The 20,109-nt window shown below is 40.7% G+C and overlaps 1 protein-coding gene across 2 annotated transcripts; it reads left to right on the top strand.

Annotated features, from left to right (window-relative positions):
* Positions 1-225: 225 nt before the first annotated feature.
* chd8 (chromodomain helicase DNA binding protein 8) lies at positions 226-20,030 on the top strand. Of its 2 annotated transcripts, none has more exons than XM_079875518.1 (39): positions 226-321; positions 981-1,156; positions 1,620-2,656; positions 2,784-3,062; positions 3,157-3,273; positions 3,903-4,378; positions 4,476-4,590; positions 4,771-4,974; positions 5,164-5,232; positions 5,318-5,373; positions 5,455-5,572; positions 5,712-5,795; positions 6,079-6,216; positions 6,386-6,507; positions 7,382-7,625; positions 8,001-8,177; positions 8,303-8,446; positions 8,562-8,660; positions 8,748-8,907; positions 9,620-9,830; positions 9,945-10,140; positions 10,257-10,427; positions 10,623-10,913; positions 11,004-11,224; positions 11,353-11,555; positions 12,099-12,255; positions 12,344-12,433; positions 12,739-12,842; positions 13,130-13,253; positions 13,361-13,436; positions 13,558-13,832; positions 13,901-14,133; positions 14,837-15,484; positions 16,727-17,070; positions 17,159-17,245; positions 17,369-17,470; positions 17,544-17,651; positions 18,043-18,147; positions 18,269-20,030. In XM_079875518.1, the coding sequence occupies exons 3-39, from the start codon at positions 1,715-1,717 to the stop codon at positions 18,644-18,646; spliced, it is 7,668 nt and encodes a 2,555-aa protein (XP_079731644.1). In that variant the 5' UTR covers positions 226-321; positions 981-1,156; positions 1,620-1,714; the 3' UTR covers positions 18,647-20,030. The 2 variants fall into 2 exon arrangements, with proteins under 2 accessions (XP_079731644.1, XP_079731643.1); XM_079875517.1 differs by having other exon boundaries at positions 16,724-17,070; positions 18,269-20,015.
* The last annotated feature ends 79 nt before the right edge of the window (positions 20,031-20,109 follow it).

The following is a 20,109-nucleotide window of genomic DNA, read 5'->3' as shown; positions in this document are numbered from 1 at the left end:
AGCGAGCATCTCAAACCCGGTGATAACAAGTAGGCCGCATTTAGTGCAGCCTCAACCAAACTACCCGTACGACCGATACCCATTAATGTCTCCCGCCCTGTAATTCCGCACACTGGAATGACAGACAACTTGTTCCACCAATGGAATGTTTACCTTTTGACAGCCCTTCTGATGATGGACCAATCAGGGAACAGCAGATGAGATGGGGGGCTGCGCGTTCGACCTAGCGTTGGCAAGATGTTAGTTCCTGCTCTACGCTGGCCGTTTCCTGTAATCGTACAGTGTTGTGAGACGGAGAAAGCCATGTGTGTCGATGCAAAGGTAAATTTAGCACCCCGAAATTATTGCGGGGAAAGTTGGGGCAGTGGATGGCAGCGTTATTAGGGCATATTTTAGTTGAAAATACGCCCTAGCCAAGTCGAAACAGCTTTGCGGCCTTGTCCATGTCTGTTCGTAGTCGGGCTATGGTTTTTGTAGCACGTTGCCTTTGGTTTGGTCCGGTTTGTTGATGAGAGAGATTGAGAGTCCGAACGAGAGACTGTGAGATGTATTATGAATGATGGATGTTTACTGATACAGCTTAAATCGGCCGTCAGAGAAAAACAAAATGATCGAGCACATATTTAGCATTTATAGCAATAGGATTCGCCATTGTGAACATTGATGGGGTTTGTCGAGTGTCTGGTTTGGGACTGTTGTTCCACATTGATGGCAAGTAAAGGAAGACAGTGTTTATTTATTTGATATAAACATCAATTATATGATTTGCGATTGACTTTAAAGAATATGACATTAGAGAGAATACACATTTGCACTCTTTGACTTTTAAAAACAACGTTATATGATACTTGTTAAGTGACATACAGATCAGTCAGACATGATGCCATGTGAAGTGATGGCACTGCCATTCCATAAGATGCAGCAACTGTTTAGTGTAAATGGTTTAATTAATGTGTTTTCCTATCCTATGTTTTCTCCAGAGCATCAATGCACACATTTATTGATGGATCTCTTAGTGTTCACTCCATCCAAAGAAGCAAAAAGTAATTCCAGAGAGTAGGAGCGGATAGAGGGGAGGAAGAGAGAGAGAGTGAAGGAGGGTAAACCGGTGGACTCTCTCTTTTCCTGATCCTCACTCCCTGATCATTCATTTCAGGTAAGTTTACCTGTCATACTGCAGAATTCAGTATATTGAAATGTACATATTTATGATGGATGTTTGCATTACTGATAAATGACAAGCTACTTGACAAGCTAGAAGTGTTATGATCTATAAATGTGAACTTGATAGTGATGTTGGACTTGATGATGGTACTTGCAAAAGATTTGTTTGCACAGAATAATAAAGTAGTTGTGTGTGTATATATATATATATATATATATATATATATATATATATATATATATATATATATATATAAATAAAATTTATTATATACTTTTGATAATTTATTATATACTTTTGATAATTTATTATATACTTTGATAATTAAGGCCAATTATTACATTCGAAGCTTGCTGAATGAATGTAATCCAGTAACTGGCCTTATTTATGTAAATAAAAATAAAAAATAAACTTGATGAAGGTTTATCTCTATCTCTCTTCCTTTCTTCAACAGCATACCTACAGAATCTCTTCGGACTTGTTGGATGTTTTTGTACCGAAACTGGATATCACACATTCTTTGCTTTTTTTCACAAACTATTTAACAATATGGCAGACCCTATTATGGACCTCTTTGATGACACACCACTGTTCAATTTGGATTCCCTGCCTGAGGATGCGTTCTCCCAGGGCTCCTCAGACCCAGTTGAGGAGGCGCTAAAGTTGGCACTGGGCCAAGTGGACCCACCTATGGACCCCACACCGGATCTTGGTGTCCCTGCGCTCAGTGATGTTGTCACAGTTCCAACACCTGTCGCAACTCCTGTTTCCGTCCCACTGCAGACCCTACCAACACAGCAGCCCACCCAGATGTCGCATGAAGTCTCTCTTAACCCGGCTCAGATTTCAGTTCAGCCCTCTCTCTCGGTGGCCAGTAACAGCAGTGGGGCGGCAACGGTCCTGCTGAGCTCCCCCCTTGGAGTACCTGTGTCAGGGGCTCAAGTCACCACCCAGCAGCTGCAAACTCAGCAAATCGCTGCGGTTACGCAACAGGCGACAGGGCAGTCTGCTCCAAAAATTGTAATTCTGAAAGGCCCTCAGGGTCAGACTCAAGTTCTGCAGGGTGTCACAGGAGCCACGGGCTCTCCAGGGAAATTCACTCTCTCTAGAGTTCTGACAGGGACCCCTCTTAGGCCAGGGATGGCGGTTGTTTCTGGGGGGACAGTATTAAATGCCACGTCTCCTGGTCAGGGGCAGGTCAAAGTGGGCACTGGAGTGCAAAGGCTTGTTCAGACTTCAAATGGCCCGATGAAGCAGGTGTTACTGACCTCAATGCCCCAGACCCAATCGCAGGTGCAGATACCTGCGCAGACGCCGCTGCAGTCTCCGTCACAGTCAGCACAGGTTCAGGCGCAGGTGCAGCCTCAGACGCAGATGGCATTACAAACCCCAGTACAAACACAGGCCCAAGCGTCGACCATTACATCCCCTGGAACGACAGCAGCGGCCGTCCGACCTCAAGGTGTCACCCTTTCAGCAGTGCCACAGCAGGTCAGTCTTTGCCAGGGTTATTATTAAGTAGTATATCAATGATACTGTAATAACACTGGTCTCTGCACTCTTTATAGCACTTTTTTTTTTTTACTTTCAGAATCTTAATAGTTATTTCTTTAATCAGGGTGAAGCAAAGAGGATCACTCTGGTGCTACAGCAGCCCTCGCAAGGTGGAGCTGGCCAGACTGGGATGGTGACATTAGGGGGAACATCAGCTGCAGGGGTGGGTCAGCAGGGCCAGCAGCACAGGCTGGTGTTGGGCTCTCTGCCAGGGAAGTTGGTCCTGCAGGGAGGCCAGCTGGCAGCTCTCGCCCAAGCTAAGGCGGGTCAAACGGGTGCACAGCCGAAAGTGCTCACCATTCAGCTGCAAGTTCAACAGCAGCCCAACCAACAGGGAGCCAAGGTGAGTAAAAGGACAAGTCGTGTTGTCGTGTTGGAAGATGTGCTTTTCCTTGTAACTTGGTGGTGATGGGAAGTTTTTTCTGTATTTGCAACAGTTTCAATTGGTTTCTGGGGCAGCTAATATTGGTGGCAGCCCTCAGGTGGTGCAGATTTCTCAAGGCCAAGGAGGACAAAGACTAGCAGTGCCTCTTAAACTACTGCTGCAGCCACAGGTAGGACATTCCCTCACGTCTGTTTTATGCCTCTGTGATGTTCTGAATATCAAAAAATGTTTGATATTATGTATACAGTTTTTTTTAAATAAATGTTTCTGGTTCCATTTTTTTCATAATGATTCTGATTCCTTAATTGCTCAACATTGTTTTTAGTACCCTGAAGTAAAAAGGTTTGGTTAAAGAAAAGCAATTGCCAAACTTTTTAAGAATGATTTTAAAATAAACTTTTTAAGAATGATTTTTAATAATTAAAGTCAATTGTTTGATTGCATTGTTGCTGCATAAATGTAATCCAGTAACTGGCATTATGTAAATAATTAAAATTTACAAAAAAAAAAAATACTAAATCAAAAAGGTGCTGTAACATTTAAAACAATTTTTCTTTACAGTACTACTGACAACATGCATAATGTGTATTTTGTTGTCATATGAACAATCAGCCAGTAACTAGACAGATTTAAGTCTTGTACTTAGTTGTAACTGTATGTAACTCAGTTATTGTCCTAGAGTAATTTGTAATAAATGGAACCAGTTCTGAATAAGAACTGATTCTCTGTTTCCAACCATTTTGTTGAGATGCTGGCAAAATACAGTGCTTGAAATAAAATATCACCTTTTCCCTGCAGTCAAACACTGTTTCCAGTGCTGGTGGAGCTGTTTCTGTGGTTAAAGTTATCAATACCTCAGCTGGCAGCTCTGCGTCCTGCACCACCACCACAGCTGCGTCTTCCGGTGTGCGTTTGGTGAAGGCCCAGGAGCCCGTGCGGAGAGTAGAAACCCTGTGCAAGCAGGAGAAAGCAAATCGCATTGTTGCTGAGGCCATCGCACGAGCCAAAGCCAGGGGCGAAAGGAACATCCCCCGTGTGCTCAACCAGGACGAACTGCCTGCCGGACAGACCTCAGCAGACCTAGAGGGCGTTGCAGGGGCTGCTGGAGCAAAAAAGAAAGGAGGTGGTGGTGGTAGTGGAGGGAGCAAGAAGAAAAGCCCAAGTGTGGGAGGAGGAAAAGTGGTGGTGGGAGGAGACAAGAAATCCAAGGCGAAGACTCCAGGAGTGGTTGCTGGAGGTGGAGGCAGTAAAAGTAAATCCAAGACTAAGCTCAAGTAAGTTGAGATTTTTTTATCCTCCCTAGAAGAGTTTGACTCATTGATGTATTTGCCTCTGCCTGTTTTGTTCTTACACTTTATTCCCTCTCCATAGCACCATCACGCTAGTGGGTGGTAAGAAAAGGAAAAGAAATCCATCCTCTGACCACTCAGATGTAGATCTAAGCCCACCTGTTTCACCCCGCACACTGGAGGAAGAAATGTCACAGGTATTACTTACACATTAACCTATTACTGTCATATAGGAGCCATATTAAGCCACTGAAGTGTTGTACGTGTGGGCAGGTGTTAGAAGTGCATTATGTGACATTGAATTTTGAATACAGAGCATCAGATCAATGCCATAAACAGGATTCGTTGATTCTACTGTGATTCTGTTCTCCCAACAGAAGCGGCGGTCTAACCGTCAGGTGAAGCGGAAGAAGTACACAGAGGATTTGGACATTAAAATCACTGATGATGAAGACGAAATGGACGCAGACGTTGATGTGACCACAACTCCAGTGTCCGCTCCAGGGCATGTCCAGTCCATGGGACTGGAACTCCAGCAGGAGCTGGATGGGGACGGTCTTCCAAGCATGCAGTTTTTTGTGGTGTGTCAACACACCATTCATTGCCATTTGTTTCCTTTTCATAACTGGTTTTGTCAGAATTTTTCAGCTGTTTACAGTTTGGCACATTGCCACCAGTCATAAAAAAAGAATGATTATATGTATGTAGCTTTGGTAGGACTATTCTCTTTATCTTCATGTGTGTGGGCATGTTTCTGATTTGTGTTTCAGGAGAATCCAAGTGAGGAGGATGCTGCTATTGTGGATAAAATATTGTCTATGCGGGTGACCAAGAAGGAGGTAAGTTCATTCACAAAAATCTTGTGAAATCTTGTACTAGTATATTCTGACTAAACCTTCATGGTATTTTCTTGTTCTGATGCAGGTGTCTCCAGGGCAGTATACTAATGTGGAGGAATTTTTTGTCAAATATAAAAACTAGTAAGCCATCAACTGTTTTCTCAATCCTTATTTGTGGAAATGTATTTTTTATCCCTTGAAAATATTGTAATGTTTTTCTAGCTCATACATGCACTGTGAATGGGCCAGTCTTGAGCAGCTGGAGAGAGACAAGAGGATCCATCAGAAGATGAAAAGATTCAAGACAAAACATGCACAAATGAGGAACCTATTCCAAGAGGTGAGGCCCTATTAAATTGAAATTGGGCAAACATTCCCATGTTTGGTTGGTAGTATAAGTCATATGGCTTTAGAAAATCTCACTAATTTTGAGGATAATTTGATAATTAGTATATCTGGAACTATTTCCTGTGTTTTAGGAGGAGGAACCTTTCAATCCAGACTATGTGGAGGTTGATCGAATTTTGGATGAGTCACATAGTGTTGATAAAGACAATGGGGAGGTAAGGATTTATCGACCACACACCCAATTTTCGAATGTCAGATGAGAATTGGGAAACTTGTTTATTCAAACCGATAATGCATGAGTGTGTGAGTCTGTTTGACTCATTCATTAAAGTCATTTATTCTTGAGTCAGACTACACTGGTCTACTGTGCATAGCCAGCAAAGACAGTGTGATTTAAAAATATATTTTGTTTTGTTTGTTGTACCTCTTCTTATCTAATCACATTTAATTCAAACTGCACAAATATGACTGCCAAAAACACAGTTTTCCCTCTCCCAGCCGGTTGTGTACTACCTGGTGAAGTGGTGCTCTCTGCCCTATGAAGATGCTACTTGGGAGCTAAAGGAGGATGTTGATGAAGGCAAAGTGGAAGAATTCAGGAAGATTGAAAGTCGCCAGCCCAGACTCAAGAGAACTGTGAGATACTGTCTTGAAACTCAATCATTGCATACTGTTTTATCTACCTCTTCCTCTCTCTTCTCAGTGCCTGGTCACCAGAGCGTTTTCACCCTGTCTGTATTCTTTAGTTTTCATTAAGAAACAGATGAGACAGTGGTGAATTATTAACGACTTCCTCTTCCATCAGCCTCGACCTGCTGCAAGTGCCTGGAAGAAGCTTGATGAGTGCAGAGAGTATAAGAATGGAAACCAGCTCAGAGAGTACCAGCTGGAGGGAGTTAACTGGCTGCTCTTTAACTGGTACAACAGGTAAATACCCTGCTGATACACTAAGAAGTGATACAATTTAGCTTGTCAACAAAAAAGGGTGTTTTAAAGACATCCACGCCTTTTTAAAAAATGTTTTAACCTTCCATGCATTTTGAAGAACCTTCCACACTGGTGAATGTTTAAACATCTCTTGAGTTTTTTGTTTTGTACCTTTTAGCTCTGATAAATCTTTAGGCCTATGCAGTCCTAGTTGATAAAATAAACACACATGCGGCTTCTTAAAATTGCAAGCTTTCTCTTCCAGAAAAATGAACCAAAAATATTAATGATTCATTCCCTAGTCAGGGGTACATAAAAATGCTTTCTAGAATGAGATTTTTCCCTCCCACTCAATTATAAATACCACCTGCTACTGATCAAATGCTACAGCAGTGAGCAGACAGTAGCTCTGAGATACAAAACCAAAGTAAATAATTTGACAGCATACTATTTGGACACATCAACAGCCTCCTGATGAGGATCGTGTGTGTCCTTATCAGAACATTCACCCTGGGATCCTTGTTTGAATTATGGCCTTACTCAAATGATAAATGCAGGCTCATTTCTTCTTTATTACCATCTGATTCTGGCAGGACTGCAGGCATAGGTGAAGATAGTGCTGAGAAATGCACCACATTTGTTTATAAAGGTTCTTAATTGATTTTGTCCATGGTACATCTATTGTTGTCACCAAAATTGTATTCATCAAAAATTTCATGGTCAAAAATAGTTATTTCAGTGCTGAGATTGAATGGTTTGGCAAAACGGTAGACTAGAACTGTTTTTATTTTATACTTTTTTGGGGGGAGAAAATGTTGTTCCTCTTTGTTCAATTCTTACACCCTCTTTTCTGTATTCATTATTTCCCACACAGGCAAAACTGCATTCTGGCAGATGAGATGGGTCTGGGGAAGACTATTCAGTCCATAGCCCTGCTATCAGAGGAGTATGCTACAGGGGTCCAGGGGCCATTCCTTATCATTGCCCCTCTTTCCACTATCACAAACTGGGAAAGAGAGTTTTCCACTTGGACTGACATGAATGCTATAGTTTACCACGGCAGCCTGGCCAGTAGACAGATGATCCAGCAGTATGAAATGTACTGCAAAGATGACAAGGTTGTTATAGATGCATTCTGTGTTTCTTTCTCATCAGTTTCATCATTACTGAGCAGGAGTGTTGTTAATTTGAACTAAAACTAGTTTAGACCGAAGTACTGAAATTGCTAAAACTAAAATAAAAATCAATTAAAACAAAATAGAAATGTTAACAAAAACATTATTAAAAATGAAAAAGCACACAACAATATAAAACTAACTGAAATCTACAAATATGAATAAATACTATAGTAATAAATAAATTATACTAAAATAAAACTGCTGCGCAGAAAGTTACATTTGTTGAATGTTGAAAGGTTGTTTATACTAGTAGGATATTTTGATAGCCCCATTCTAACTTCCTCTCTCCTTCGTGCTCCTTTCTGTCTTTTCTAGGGACACTTTATACCAGGGGCCTATAGGTTTGATGCTCTGATCACAACCTTTGAGATGATTTTATCAGACTGCCCAGAGCTGAGGGAGATTTCTTGGCGTTGCGTAATTATTGATGAAGCTCACCGTTTGAAGAACAGAAACTGCAAACTTCTCGACAGCCTCAAGATGCTTGACCTTGTAAGAGTTTTTCACCTTTCATTTTTTGCCCTCCTTAAAATAAACTGAATATATTTGTTAGTTACAAAAAAAGCGATTAAGCGACGCTTGATTAATTAACAGCTCTCTCTTTATTCCCTTTTCAGGAGCATAAAGTGTTGTTGACAGGCACACCACTTCAAAACACAGTAGAGGAGCTGTTTAGTCTGTTGCACTTTCTGGAACCAGCCCAGTTCCCCTCTGAGATAGAATTTTTGCGCGAGTTTGGAGATCTTAAAACTGAGGAGCAGGTAGAGAAACGCTGTGATTGTTATTTATTAATATTAAAAAAAAATGGCAGGTAACATTTCCTCTTTTGAGAGTGTCAGCAGTTATGAACATTCTATCCCCATCTGTGATTATCAGGTCCAGAAACTGCAGTCAATTCTGAAGCCCATGATGCTGCGTAGACTGAAAGAAGACGTAGAAAAGAACCTCGCCCCAAAACAAGAAACAATTATTGAGGTATGACTGAGCAACAGTACTGTTTCAAGTTGTTTAATTCTCTCTGCTTTTGTAAGTTCTGAATGCATCAATTTCTCTGGTCCCCAGGTTGAGTTGACTGATGTACAGAAGAAGTATTACCGAGCTATTTTAGAGCGTAACTTCAGCTTCCTTAGCATGGGAGCCACGCACAACAGCAATGTACCGAATCTCCTCAATACAATGATGGAACTTCGAAAGTGCTGCAACCACCCTTACCTCATTACAGGTACAGAATTTATGGCTGTTCCCTTGGAGTAGGTTTGCTGCAGTAGTCTGTGTTACCGGCATTACACGGTGTTCGGCCGTACATCGATTACATTACTTGGCCACCGCGGCACAGCCCCTTACTTTGCTTTTTTAATAGAAATAAAAACCATTTAGTTCAGTTGGACAATGGACGCAACAATTATAAATTGAAAGCGTCTGCTCTGCTCCATACAGAACGGGCTGCAGAGTTGCAGCAGGAGAGATTTCACTTATTGCATGTCGATGTGAGAGATGACTGACAGACGATGGTAGCAGAGAATTTGGTGCGCAACAGATCCTCATTCGTCATTGACAAATATAATGTAAAATGTGCAGTCAGTGCCGCTACTCCCTATACACAGAGTACATGTTATTGCGAATACGAAAGTGTAAATAAAAAACGATTGTGCATCCAAAAGCCATATTGATAGCAGCTCCCTGATGCCCGCAAATTATAAGTCTAAATACAAAGAGTATGTGTGATTGCGCATTCAAAAGCTACCTCACAGTAACATCACTACCTTTTGGTTTCTCTTGTTTATCTTTGTTTGAGCACACTTTGAGCACAACAGGTTTTAGTTCACCTATGTGACAACTTTGGTCTTGCTGTACATGAAAAAAAAACTCCTGCGTATTGGTTGAACATACTGACTTCTTTTTTGTTGTCCGCTTTTTGTCTCCCCTCCCTGCAGGTGCTGAGGAGAAGATAGTGGCTGAGCTGAGGGCGGTATATGATCCTATGGCTTCAGACTTTCATCTCCAGGCTCTGGTGCGCTCTGCAGGGAAACTGGTCTTGCTGGATAAGCTGCTTCCTCGCCTCAAAGCTGGCGGGCACAAAGTACTCATCTTCTCCCAGATGGTGCGGTGCCTCGACATCCTTGAGGACTACCTCATACACAAGAGGTACAGCTTTAGAAATGTAAAATGCGTGATTTGAGAAGCAACTGTAGCCAGTTTTCATTCTACCATCTGGTTTGTAAGATCTGGTCTAAAACTAGATGTGTTCTGTCTGATCAGATACCTGTATGAGCGCATTGACGGGCGGGTCAGAGGAAACCTGCGACAGGCAGCCATCGATCGGTTCAGTAAACCTGATTCAGACCGGTTTGTCTTCCTACTTTGTACCCGGGCTGGAGGTTTGGGCATTAATTTGACTGCTGCTGACACCTGTGTCATTTTCGACTCTGACTGGAACCCACAGAATGATCTTCAAGTGAGGATCTCATGCAATGTTTTTCTTCATAGTGATTTCAATGCATTAAAGAAGATTTCTGTTCTTGTTTTCTGTCCCAGGTGTTCATTTCATAATTTTTCTTCACTTCCATACAGGCTCAGGCACGTTGTCACCGCATTGGTCAGTCTAAAGCGGTAAAGGTGTATCGTCTCATTACCAGAAACTCCTATGAGAGGGAGATGTTGGACAAAGCCAGTCTTAAATTGGGGCTTGATCGAGCCGTTCTGCAAAGCATGAGTGGAAACAAGGACAACAGTGTTAACGGGGTAAGAATGAAAGAAATCTGTGTTTTATATTGCTGTATTAGAGGATGGTTTGCCCGAAAAACAAAATTGTTTTTCAAAACGTATGTTTGGGTGAGTTATTGCTTTTAATTGTTGACTAAAACATGCAAGATCAAGGCAGAAATAGTTAATTTGTGGTGTATCATTACTCAATGGTGTGCTATAACCTTTCCTCAGATTCAGCAGTTCTCCAAGAAGGAGATAGAAGATTTGCTTCGTAAAGGTGCTTATGCAGCCATAATGGATGAGAATGACGAGGGCAGTCGTTTCTGTGAGGAGGACATTGATCAGATACTTCAGAGAAGAGCAACTACCATCACTATAGAAAGTGAAGGCAAAGGATCCACCTTCTCCAAGGCCAGCTTTGTGGCCTCTGAGAACCGCACAGATATTGCTCTGGATGATCCCGAGTTCTGGCAGAAGTGGGCCAAGAAAGCAGACATTGACATGGACACTCTCAACAGGAAGGTACAGTGTAGAAGGTACTACTGTATCCTTTTTTTCTCTGCCAGTATTCCCTTTCATAATTTCTCTTGATTTTCTTTTTTGCAAACTCAGAACACTCTTGTGATTGACACACCAAGAGTAAGAAAGCAAACGCGTCAGTATTCCACCCTGCGTGGAGAGGGTGGTGATCTGTCTGACATGGACAGCGATGATGACTACCCACCCCATAATTCCCGTCAATCTCGGGCCTCTCGACGCTCAGACCGGCATTCTGGTGGAGGTTACGGGCGCACAGACTGCTTCCGAGTGGAGAAACACCTACTTGTTTATGGGTTTGTGAACTTGTTCTTCGGTATCATATGCAGTTGTTCTTAAGAAACGGGTTTTAGTTCACCTGTTCATGTTTGAAACTTCATGGAATTATGATTTCATACATTTTAACTTGACTTTCTCTCTACAGATGGGGCCGCTGGCGGGATATCCTGTCTCATGCTCGCTGTAAACGGCGTCTCAGTGAACGTGATGTGGAAACCATTTGTCGCGTCATCCTGGTTTTCTGTCTGATACATTACCGTGGAGATGAGAACATCAAAAGCTTCATCTGGGAGCTAATCACCCCTCCAGAGAATGGACGAGAGCCACAGGCTCTGCTTAATCACTCTGGTATAACTTTCTCTCATTATAATCTTTAATTGACACTCTTTCATACTACCAGCAAAGACCCTCAGGTAGTGGTAGAGCTCTTTAGATTTTCATGAGTCAACATTTTCCCTTATGCCACCTTTCCACTATCTCCGACATTTGCCTTTGATTGTTGCATTTCTCGCTTTCAAATTGGTCGGGAAGCATCCATTACCCTCCATTAATTTAACATAGTAAAATGAATGAACAATGAATGTGTGAAAATATCCACACAAAATAATTAACCGTTAATATGTCGGGGGGAAAAAAGCATAGTTGGTTTTATAGGGCTAATCAATGTTGATAATTATGTAATAATTGTAAAATAATTAGTTTGTATTATTCCTACACTGTACTGCTCTCCATTGAAATGAAATGACTTCTGCTCTGTCGTTTCTCGGACATAATGAAAAGGAGCTTTAGAATGCAACAGCTTATGTAGGTTTTAAAACACAGCATTACTTTCATGCTTAACAGGCTATGCACTTTTCTAGAGGTGCATAATTACTTTTTCCTTTTCTTTAGGTCTGTCCATCCCTGTTCCTCGTGGCAGGAAGGGGAAGCGAGTGAAGGCTCAGAGCTCTTTTGATGTGCAGAAAGTTGAGTGGATCCGCAAGTACAATCCTGACAGTCTACTGCTTGATGACAGTTACCGAAAACACCTCAAACATCAGTGCAACAAGTATGTTAGACCCATCAGGGACAATGTTTGATGATGCTGAACTAAATATTACCGTAAGTTTCTTAATTTCATCCTCCCTCTTTTTCAGAGTGCTGCTGAGAGTACGTATGCTGTATTACCTGAAGCAGGAGGTCATTGGAGAGCATGCTGATTCTGTATTAAGAGGTGCTGATGCAAGGTATAGTCATTGTCTGACTTCATTGCTTTTAATAAAAAAATCACTTTGTTTAAAAGTCTCTGCTAAATGCATTAATATTCATCTGAATTAAAAAAATATCATTGCTTTGGATCGAAGCATCTGCTAAGTGCAAAAATTGTAATTTAGTGAACTGGTCATGTACTGAACATACACTAACAATTTAGTTGTCACCAAATCTTACATTCTTCTTGGATGTTTAAAAATTAAGTTTTCTTTGATGCATTGTTCATAGTTTTTTGATTGATTAGTTTTTACTTTAAATTAGAAAGTGTGTTTCCTTGCAGGGATATTGATATCTGGTTGCCTGAAATGGAGCAGCAAGATGTTCCGTCTGGCTGGTGGGATGCAGAAGCTGACCGTTGTTTGCTTATTGGAGTCTATAAGCATGGTATGTGTAGGCTTTATTAACCTCGTCATCTTCAAGGGTGTCTAGTTAATATAACTTCCTTATAGTATGAGATCTTCCTTATAGTTTTACCCCCATGTTGCTCTTTTAAAACTGATGTTTTTGTCCTCTAACAACTAACAAATTTGTCTTACCCTTAGTGAGGTATATTGGAGATAGTATCTAGATTTAAGGCTGGCAAGTCATCCTGATACCTGCCAAAGACAAAAATATGTAGTTGTGCATATCCCTGATGTGTTTTTATTTTCCTCTTAATTCTGCCATTTCAGGATATGAAATGTACACCACCATGCGTGCTGACCCTTGCTTGTGTTTTGTCGAGCGATGTGGCCGTCCAAATGAGCAGGACATTAATGCGGAGCAGCAAGCAGTAGACCCAGAGCTTGGGGAGGGGTCAGTTTCAAATAGAGCTGATCTCTACACATGCATTATGATATTACAGCTTATATGGTTGACTGGTGTATTTAAGCTTCATTTTTTATTTTGTTTTTGTGTCTTAGAGGAGACTACGACAAGTACTCTGAAGATCCAGAATTTAAGCCTGCGACAAGGCACACTAAGGAAGTGTATGAGGAGGTATGTGCATTTTCAATCACTTTAATTTTTTTGTTCCTGTGTATGTGTAATCCTGGCACATTTATCTTGTGGTGTTGTTATTAGACATTTAGATAATAAATGTGGATACTGTGCTCCTCAGGCTGATTCGGTGAATGCAGATGGGGATATTTGTGTGGAGGATCGCTCTGTTCCTGTGCAGATCGAGGGGCCATCTTCAGGATCATCAGATTTGTGTTATTGGCCGACGAGCTCATCGCTGACAGCCAGACTACGGCGTCTTATCACAGCCTACCAACGCAGTTACAGGAGAGAGCAGCTTAAGATGGAGGCTGCAGAGAAGGGCGACCGTAGACGTAGACGGTGTGAACAAGCCACTAAACTCAAAGAGATAGCCCGACAAGAACGACAACAAAGGTATGTTCCTCAAGAAACCTGTTACTGAAGCTTCCTCTTCAGTCTTCTCATAAGTTTCTCTGTTTCAGGTGGACTCGTAGGGAGGAGTGTGATTTTTACAGAGTCGTGTCAACCTTTGGTGTCGAAAGGATAAAGAAAGAGGTAGAGGCTCTAGAAGGGGATGAGCATCATATGGACTGGAATCATTTTCGTTCGTTTGCTCGGCTTGATAAAAAAACAGATGAAAGCTTGACACGTTACTTCAAGTGCTTCATGTCCATGTGTCGGAAAGTGTGTCACCTACGGCCTGCACGCGGAGAAGGTATTGAATGAGAACATGTTTGGTGTTTGTTGATTTAATTAAATGGAAATTTGTTTGGATTATGAATGTGGAATATATCTACCATACCATCTAATGATCTTTACAAACACTAAAAACATACATCTTTTAAAAATCCCCATTTTTTTAATACTATACATTAGTGTTGTTATTGTAAACTAAAACTCTTAAAATCATTTTTGGTAACTGAAACAAAGCTAAAATAAAATGTAAATATCGGATGAAAAACTGGAAGATTAAATGGAAATTTAGGAATGTTGCCTTGCCAGTTAACTGAAGGAATTTTAAGTACTAAAACTGAAATAAACACAAAAGCTATATAGAAATATAAAATAAAACTAATAAAAATGACAATCTCGTAAGTTCTAAAACAAAAGTGCTAAAATTTCAAATGAACTGAAAATATAAAAGCTAATACATTATTGGTAATAAATACTAAAATATAAATAATGCAAAAATAACATTAAATACATTATAATGCCTAAATTCTCTTGTAGAATTTAAGAGGATTTTGAAAATGATTAATTATTGTTTTCATTTATTTAGACAAAATAGTATAGCATTTTAAATTTGGCTATTGATTGTGTATCGACCAAAACATTTTTTTTTTTTTTTTTTGTAGTTTACAGTGACGTTCTTTTTTTAATAACACATTTTCTACTGTTATCTCTTCTTCCTCTATTAGAATCTCAAGATCTGTCCCAATCCCTGGCCCCCATCACAGAAGAACGAGCCTCGCGCACACTCTACAGGGTCAGCTTGCTGTGTCGGCTACGTGAACGTGTTCTTCCTCACCCCTCGTTAGAGGAACGCCTCAGTCTGGCACCAACCAGCTCTGATCTGCCCAACTGGTGGAGCTTCCCACAGCACGACCACGAGCTGCTCTTAGCTGCTGCTAGACATGGCGTCAGCCGCACTGAACTCTCGATCTTCTCTGACCCACAGTACTCATTCAGTCAGGCCCGTCTCGACTACCTCCAGAACCAGCAAGCCCAAGCTGTTTCACAGATGCACTCGTTAAGTCAGTCACAGGATTCGACCAGTATCAAAGAGGAGAGCCTAGATGATGAGTCTCGGCTGCTAGGTGTGGAGACCCTCTGTCCGTCAGACTCCCCAGCTATGCTCCTCTCCCATTCTGAGGGGAAAGTTGGAGTTCAGGCTGGATGGGCCTGGAAGAAGAGCAAAAACAATGGGCAGGGTGAGAGAAAAGGAGGAGAGAGAGGTGAAGGGCCTTCAGACTCTGATTCCGATTCAGACTCGGGCTCGTCGTCTTCCTCCCGTCATTCGGGCAGCTCGGATGATAGCGGAGACAGTGATGCAGAGAGAGACCGAGGTGAGGAGGGGACACTGTTGCATTTAAATCAGGTTTATGGTATCCTGCAGCAGGAAAATATTATTTCTTAGTGTTTAGCCTATTGATGATGTTCAGTATGCATTTTGAAATTCATATTATAGCTTTTTGTTCTTAAATGCCTTTTTTGTGCAATCCAGCGAAATTATTACCAATCGAAAATTATAGTCAATGTTTTATCCAAGAAGTAAAAATACAGTAAAAATCTGTTCGGTCAAGGCAATATTTCCACAAAACATAATTTCTTTCAGAATTACAAAATTAATACTTCAGCAAGGATGCATTAAATTTTTATGATGTTACAAAAGGTTTTTATTTCAAATAAATAATGTTCTTTGAGTCTTTTATTCCTCAAAGAAACCGGAAAAAAGCATCACAGTTTTCACAAAAATATTTAGCATTCAGATTTACCATTACAGGAATAAATAAAATTTTCAGAAAATACAAAAACTGTTATTTACATTATTCTAATATTTCACAATATGTAAGGGATAATGTATAGAGAGGCGGTCGTTATAGCGAATAACAACCCCGACAGGCTGAACAGGACCCCGACGCGGGGTCGATGATTACATGGCTACCTACAAAATAAATAAATAATTTGCCACGAATTATTGATTTAAAAAGGAGTTTATTGATTTAAAAACGATTGTATTGCTTCCGCCAAAGAAAATAGTCCGTTCCGCGTCCATAGCAACGCGCTGTTTTTCATGGCAACGGTCTGTTATACTTCGCAGCGGTCTGTTATCAAGAAATAACAGACCGCATTCTACATTGGAATTCAGCCAAGCCATGTAATAATACATTGTAATATAAATAAATGCCGTTTTAGTGAGTATAAGAGATTCCCTTCAAAAACATTTAAAAAAAATCTTAATGAAGTCTTTTGAGCGATACTGATAAAACATTTGAATACATAAATTACTCAAATTAATAAATCATTTTTGAATCAATTGCGTTCCAAGATTCATTGAGTTTAAACGTATTCAAAGAAATAAATCAAACATGCCGGCTCACGCATTGTTTGTTACTTAAGCTTAAAGGAATAGTTCACCCAGAAAAAAAGTTACATTTTCAAAAATAAAACACTCAAACTTGTATTACTTTTTGTCTTCCATGGAACATTTTTTTTTTTTTAGAAAATATCTTTTCTCAATCATTCATGTTTAATGTTTGGGTAGATTTAAATGAGATTTGTAACTAGAATGACTGATCTCTCAGCAGCAGCTCTTAAGATGTGTGATGGTGATGAAGAAAACAGCCTCCTCTCACTCACACCATCTCAAGAAGGCGCCCCACCCGAGTCCCTCACTGACCCTCTAAGAGTCGACTGGCCCAAAGACCGTGTGCTGATAAACAGAATAGACAACCTCTGTTCGCTGGTTCTAATGGGGCACTGGCCGTCAGGTCGCCGCTACGTCTCTGACATTCAGCTCAGTGCTGCATCTGACGAGCGTGACCTCAGCGATGACCTGGGTTACCCCCGAGTGGGACGCAAAAGCAACAGTGCCCTATCTGGAGAAGTTCTTGACGGCCAAGAATCAGAGTTCACCGTAAAACTCCTGAAGGTGAGGTGGTGTTCAGACATTTAGGAACCGTTATGAACCTCAGTGTTGTCTCTTTCTTCTGCTTTAACGTTTGTTTCGTTTTCTTTAGGAGGAGGGGCTAAAGCTGACATTCTCTAAGCAAGCTCTCATGCCAAACGGTGAAGGGAGTGCACGCAAAAAGCGAAAGGACCACGAGGTACAGAAATGCAGCCTCATTAAACTTACCTAACTAGTTTTGGGGAAGAAGTAATGTTTAAATTTACATCAAATACCTTTATGTCCAGCTGTATAATGTGCTTTTTTTTTATTTTATCTTTAGCTGGTAGATGCCGAAGGCGTTCTCCATGCTCCCCGCAGGAGGGACCTTCCCAATTGGCTCAAAGAAAACCCAGATTATGAAGTGGAGGGAGACATGCTAGAGGTAAGTGAAAAACTCAGGTTGAGCTCTTCTTTTTGGACTGACACGCCTGATAATGTTCCTCTCGTTGTTGCAGTTACTGGTGAATCGGACCAAAAGGAAGAGGAGGAAGAGGATAGAGAAGGGAGCAGCTCTTACTGGCAGTGAGAGAATAAAGGTCATAGATATAAGGACGGGCAAGAAGGTGAGGGAAGACATTTGGCATTCATTAGATTTCTTATGTTTTATCAGCAAATCAGCATATTATGATGATTTCTGTAGAATCATGTGACACTAAAGACCGAAAATTCAGCTTTGTCTTCACAGGAATAAATTACATTTTAACAGCCTAAAATAGAAATTAAAAGTTATTTTAATTTGTAATATTTCACAATATTACAATTTTTTTCTGTATTTTTGATCAAATAAATGCAGCCTTGGTGAGCATAAGAGATTTTATGTATTCATGAAAAGTGCAACAAAAAAAACTACAAATACACCAATCTACAATGTGGTTTGTGTGGGACAGTTGTTGTTCTTGATATATTTGGTGCAGTTCAGTTGGTCTTAATGATTTATACTCCCCTGCTTTTCAGTTTGGTGGAATTTACGGGCCTGCACTACAGGACCTGAGAGAGCACCTGGAGGAGAATCCTGACCACGCTGTAGCACCGGAATGGTCTGAGACTGTTCGCAATTCGGTTAGTGTCTCCTTTACTAGCTCGTGGTTATCCTCATCAACCCTGGTTGTATAGCGTTAGACCAATCATAGTCAGATATCAGTTTGACTGAAATTAATGTGATCCTTCTCTTCAATCTCAGGGCTTCTTGCCTGAGAGTTTATTCCACAGACTGTTGAGTCCCCACGCTTCAATCCCCAAAAAGAATCGCCATTACCTCTCCACCCCTTCGATCCAGACTGATGACCCTCTCCTCGGAGGCGGCGAAGGCGAGACGTTAGTTTCCGATGGCGCTTACATGATGGACGATGAGGACCTGGAAGACGGCGGTCACCTCACGTCATCTCACCACTTCCTTACTCCAGCCTACGATGTGAAGATGGAGCCAAGCGCTCTAGATATGGACGGAGGTGACAGTTTGTCACAAGGTGGATATGATAGTTCAGACAGAGAGGCCATTTTGGATGATGTCATCATGGCACCGAAAAATTCAGACTCTTCCTCAAGCTCAGAGGATTGACCAAATCTCATGTTAGATGTAGTAGACCGAGATCATGACAGTCTTTTATTTTATTATATTCTGCCTTCATTATTTTTATAATTATTGTTGATGTTATTGCTTAAAATATGGAGTAACAGATTTTTTTCTTGGGTTGAATTTGTACTCGACTGTTTTGCGTAGATTGAGGAGATTCAGGTGCCGTTTTTTTCCCCGTTTTTTTTTTTTTTTTCTCTTTTTCTTGTTACACCTCATTCAGCACGTTGTGCTTAATTCCAGATGAAATATGAATTTGTCTCACATACCCACGGTAAGCCCCTTTCATCCTGTATTGGCTGGGAAAGGAGCTGTTTGTCTCTCACCCTCAGGCTGAACTGTTTAACAGTGTGCTGGAGGATCCATAGTCATGCACTGAGCTGAGCCATCGTGATGCCTCGGTCTGGTTAAGAACATGGAGTTTTTTTTGTTGGATGTATATCATTTTTTTTTTGTGTGTGTGTTGGGGAGGGTGGGGACAGGGTAGGATTTGGGGTTTAGGGTTAGTTACTGAAACAATGTTAGACAGATGATGGCTGTATTGTACAAAGTAGAGTTGGTCCCTATGCCTGCAATGATGCAAAAATTATGCGTTTATTCCCGTTTCAATAACTGACTCCAACTGTCTCTGTGATATAAATATGAATAGCAGTCTACAGTGGAAACTGATGTCTGTTGAATTCATTTCATCAAGTGTTTGTATTTATTTGAATAATGACCACTCAAGGCTCTTTTTCTTGATTATGGAATACATGCTGAGTAGAAAAGCAAGTTTATTCTCTCTCTCAAACTTCATACTTAGATGTGGAGAAAGATCATAATCCTTAACGATTGTTTTAATGAATAAGTAGTTTCAATTTTGCTGTCTTGTAGCTTAAGTTGACATCAGTAACTTGACATTAAATCACAAATTTAGAGTAGTTTCAGCAATTCAAGTAAGGTTGAAACTAAGACATTGAAAGAGACAATAAATATCACAGAAATTCAGCATGTGGCTGGGTTAACGTTTCTTGGCGCCTGCTGGAGGTAAGTCAGGTTTCACAATTTATGATGGTTATTTGCCAGCAATAACAAACAAAATTAACATTTGTCTTGGTAATGTTTACAAAGATTTTCCTAAAACCTGCATATATAATGTGGCTTTTGACATTTTAGAACAACTGAATTTGCTTGTGGTGCAAACTGCCTTCTCTGTCCAGCATGTGGTTTAACCATTGGGTGATCAGTATTACTGTAGCGTGAGACGAATAGATTGCTGTTATGTGGTGCCTTTTGAGCTCTGTAACATCATAAGTTAATATGCCTGTTGAAATTTTAGGAAGTATTTATTAAAGAGATGAGGAGGATTAAAGTTATCAATTCCATTGCTAATATTTGGTAATGTTTGTGCCATGTTTACCCACTAAAAAATGTCACTTCCAGTGGGGTATCACATAAAAGCTAGAACA

The sequence above is a fragment of the Squalius cephalus genome (genome assembly GCF_949319135.1).
Source record: "Squalius cephalus genome assembly, chromosome: 7".
NCBI lineage: Eukaryota > Metazoa > Chordata > Actinopteri > Cypriniformes > Leuciscidae > Squalius > Squalius cephalus.
The sequence above is the reverse complement of the archived record's forward strand: the minus strand, read 5'-3'. Positions and strand labels throughout refer to the sequence as shown.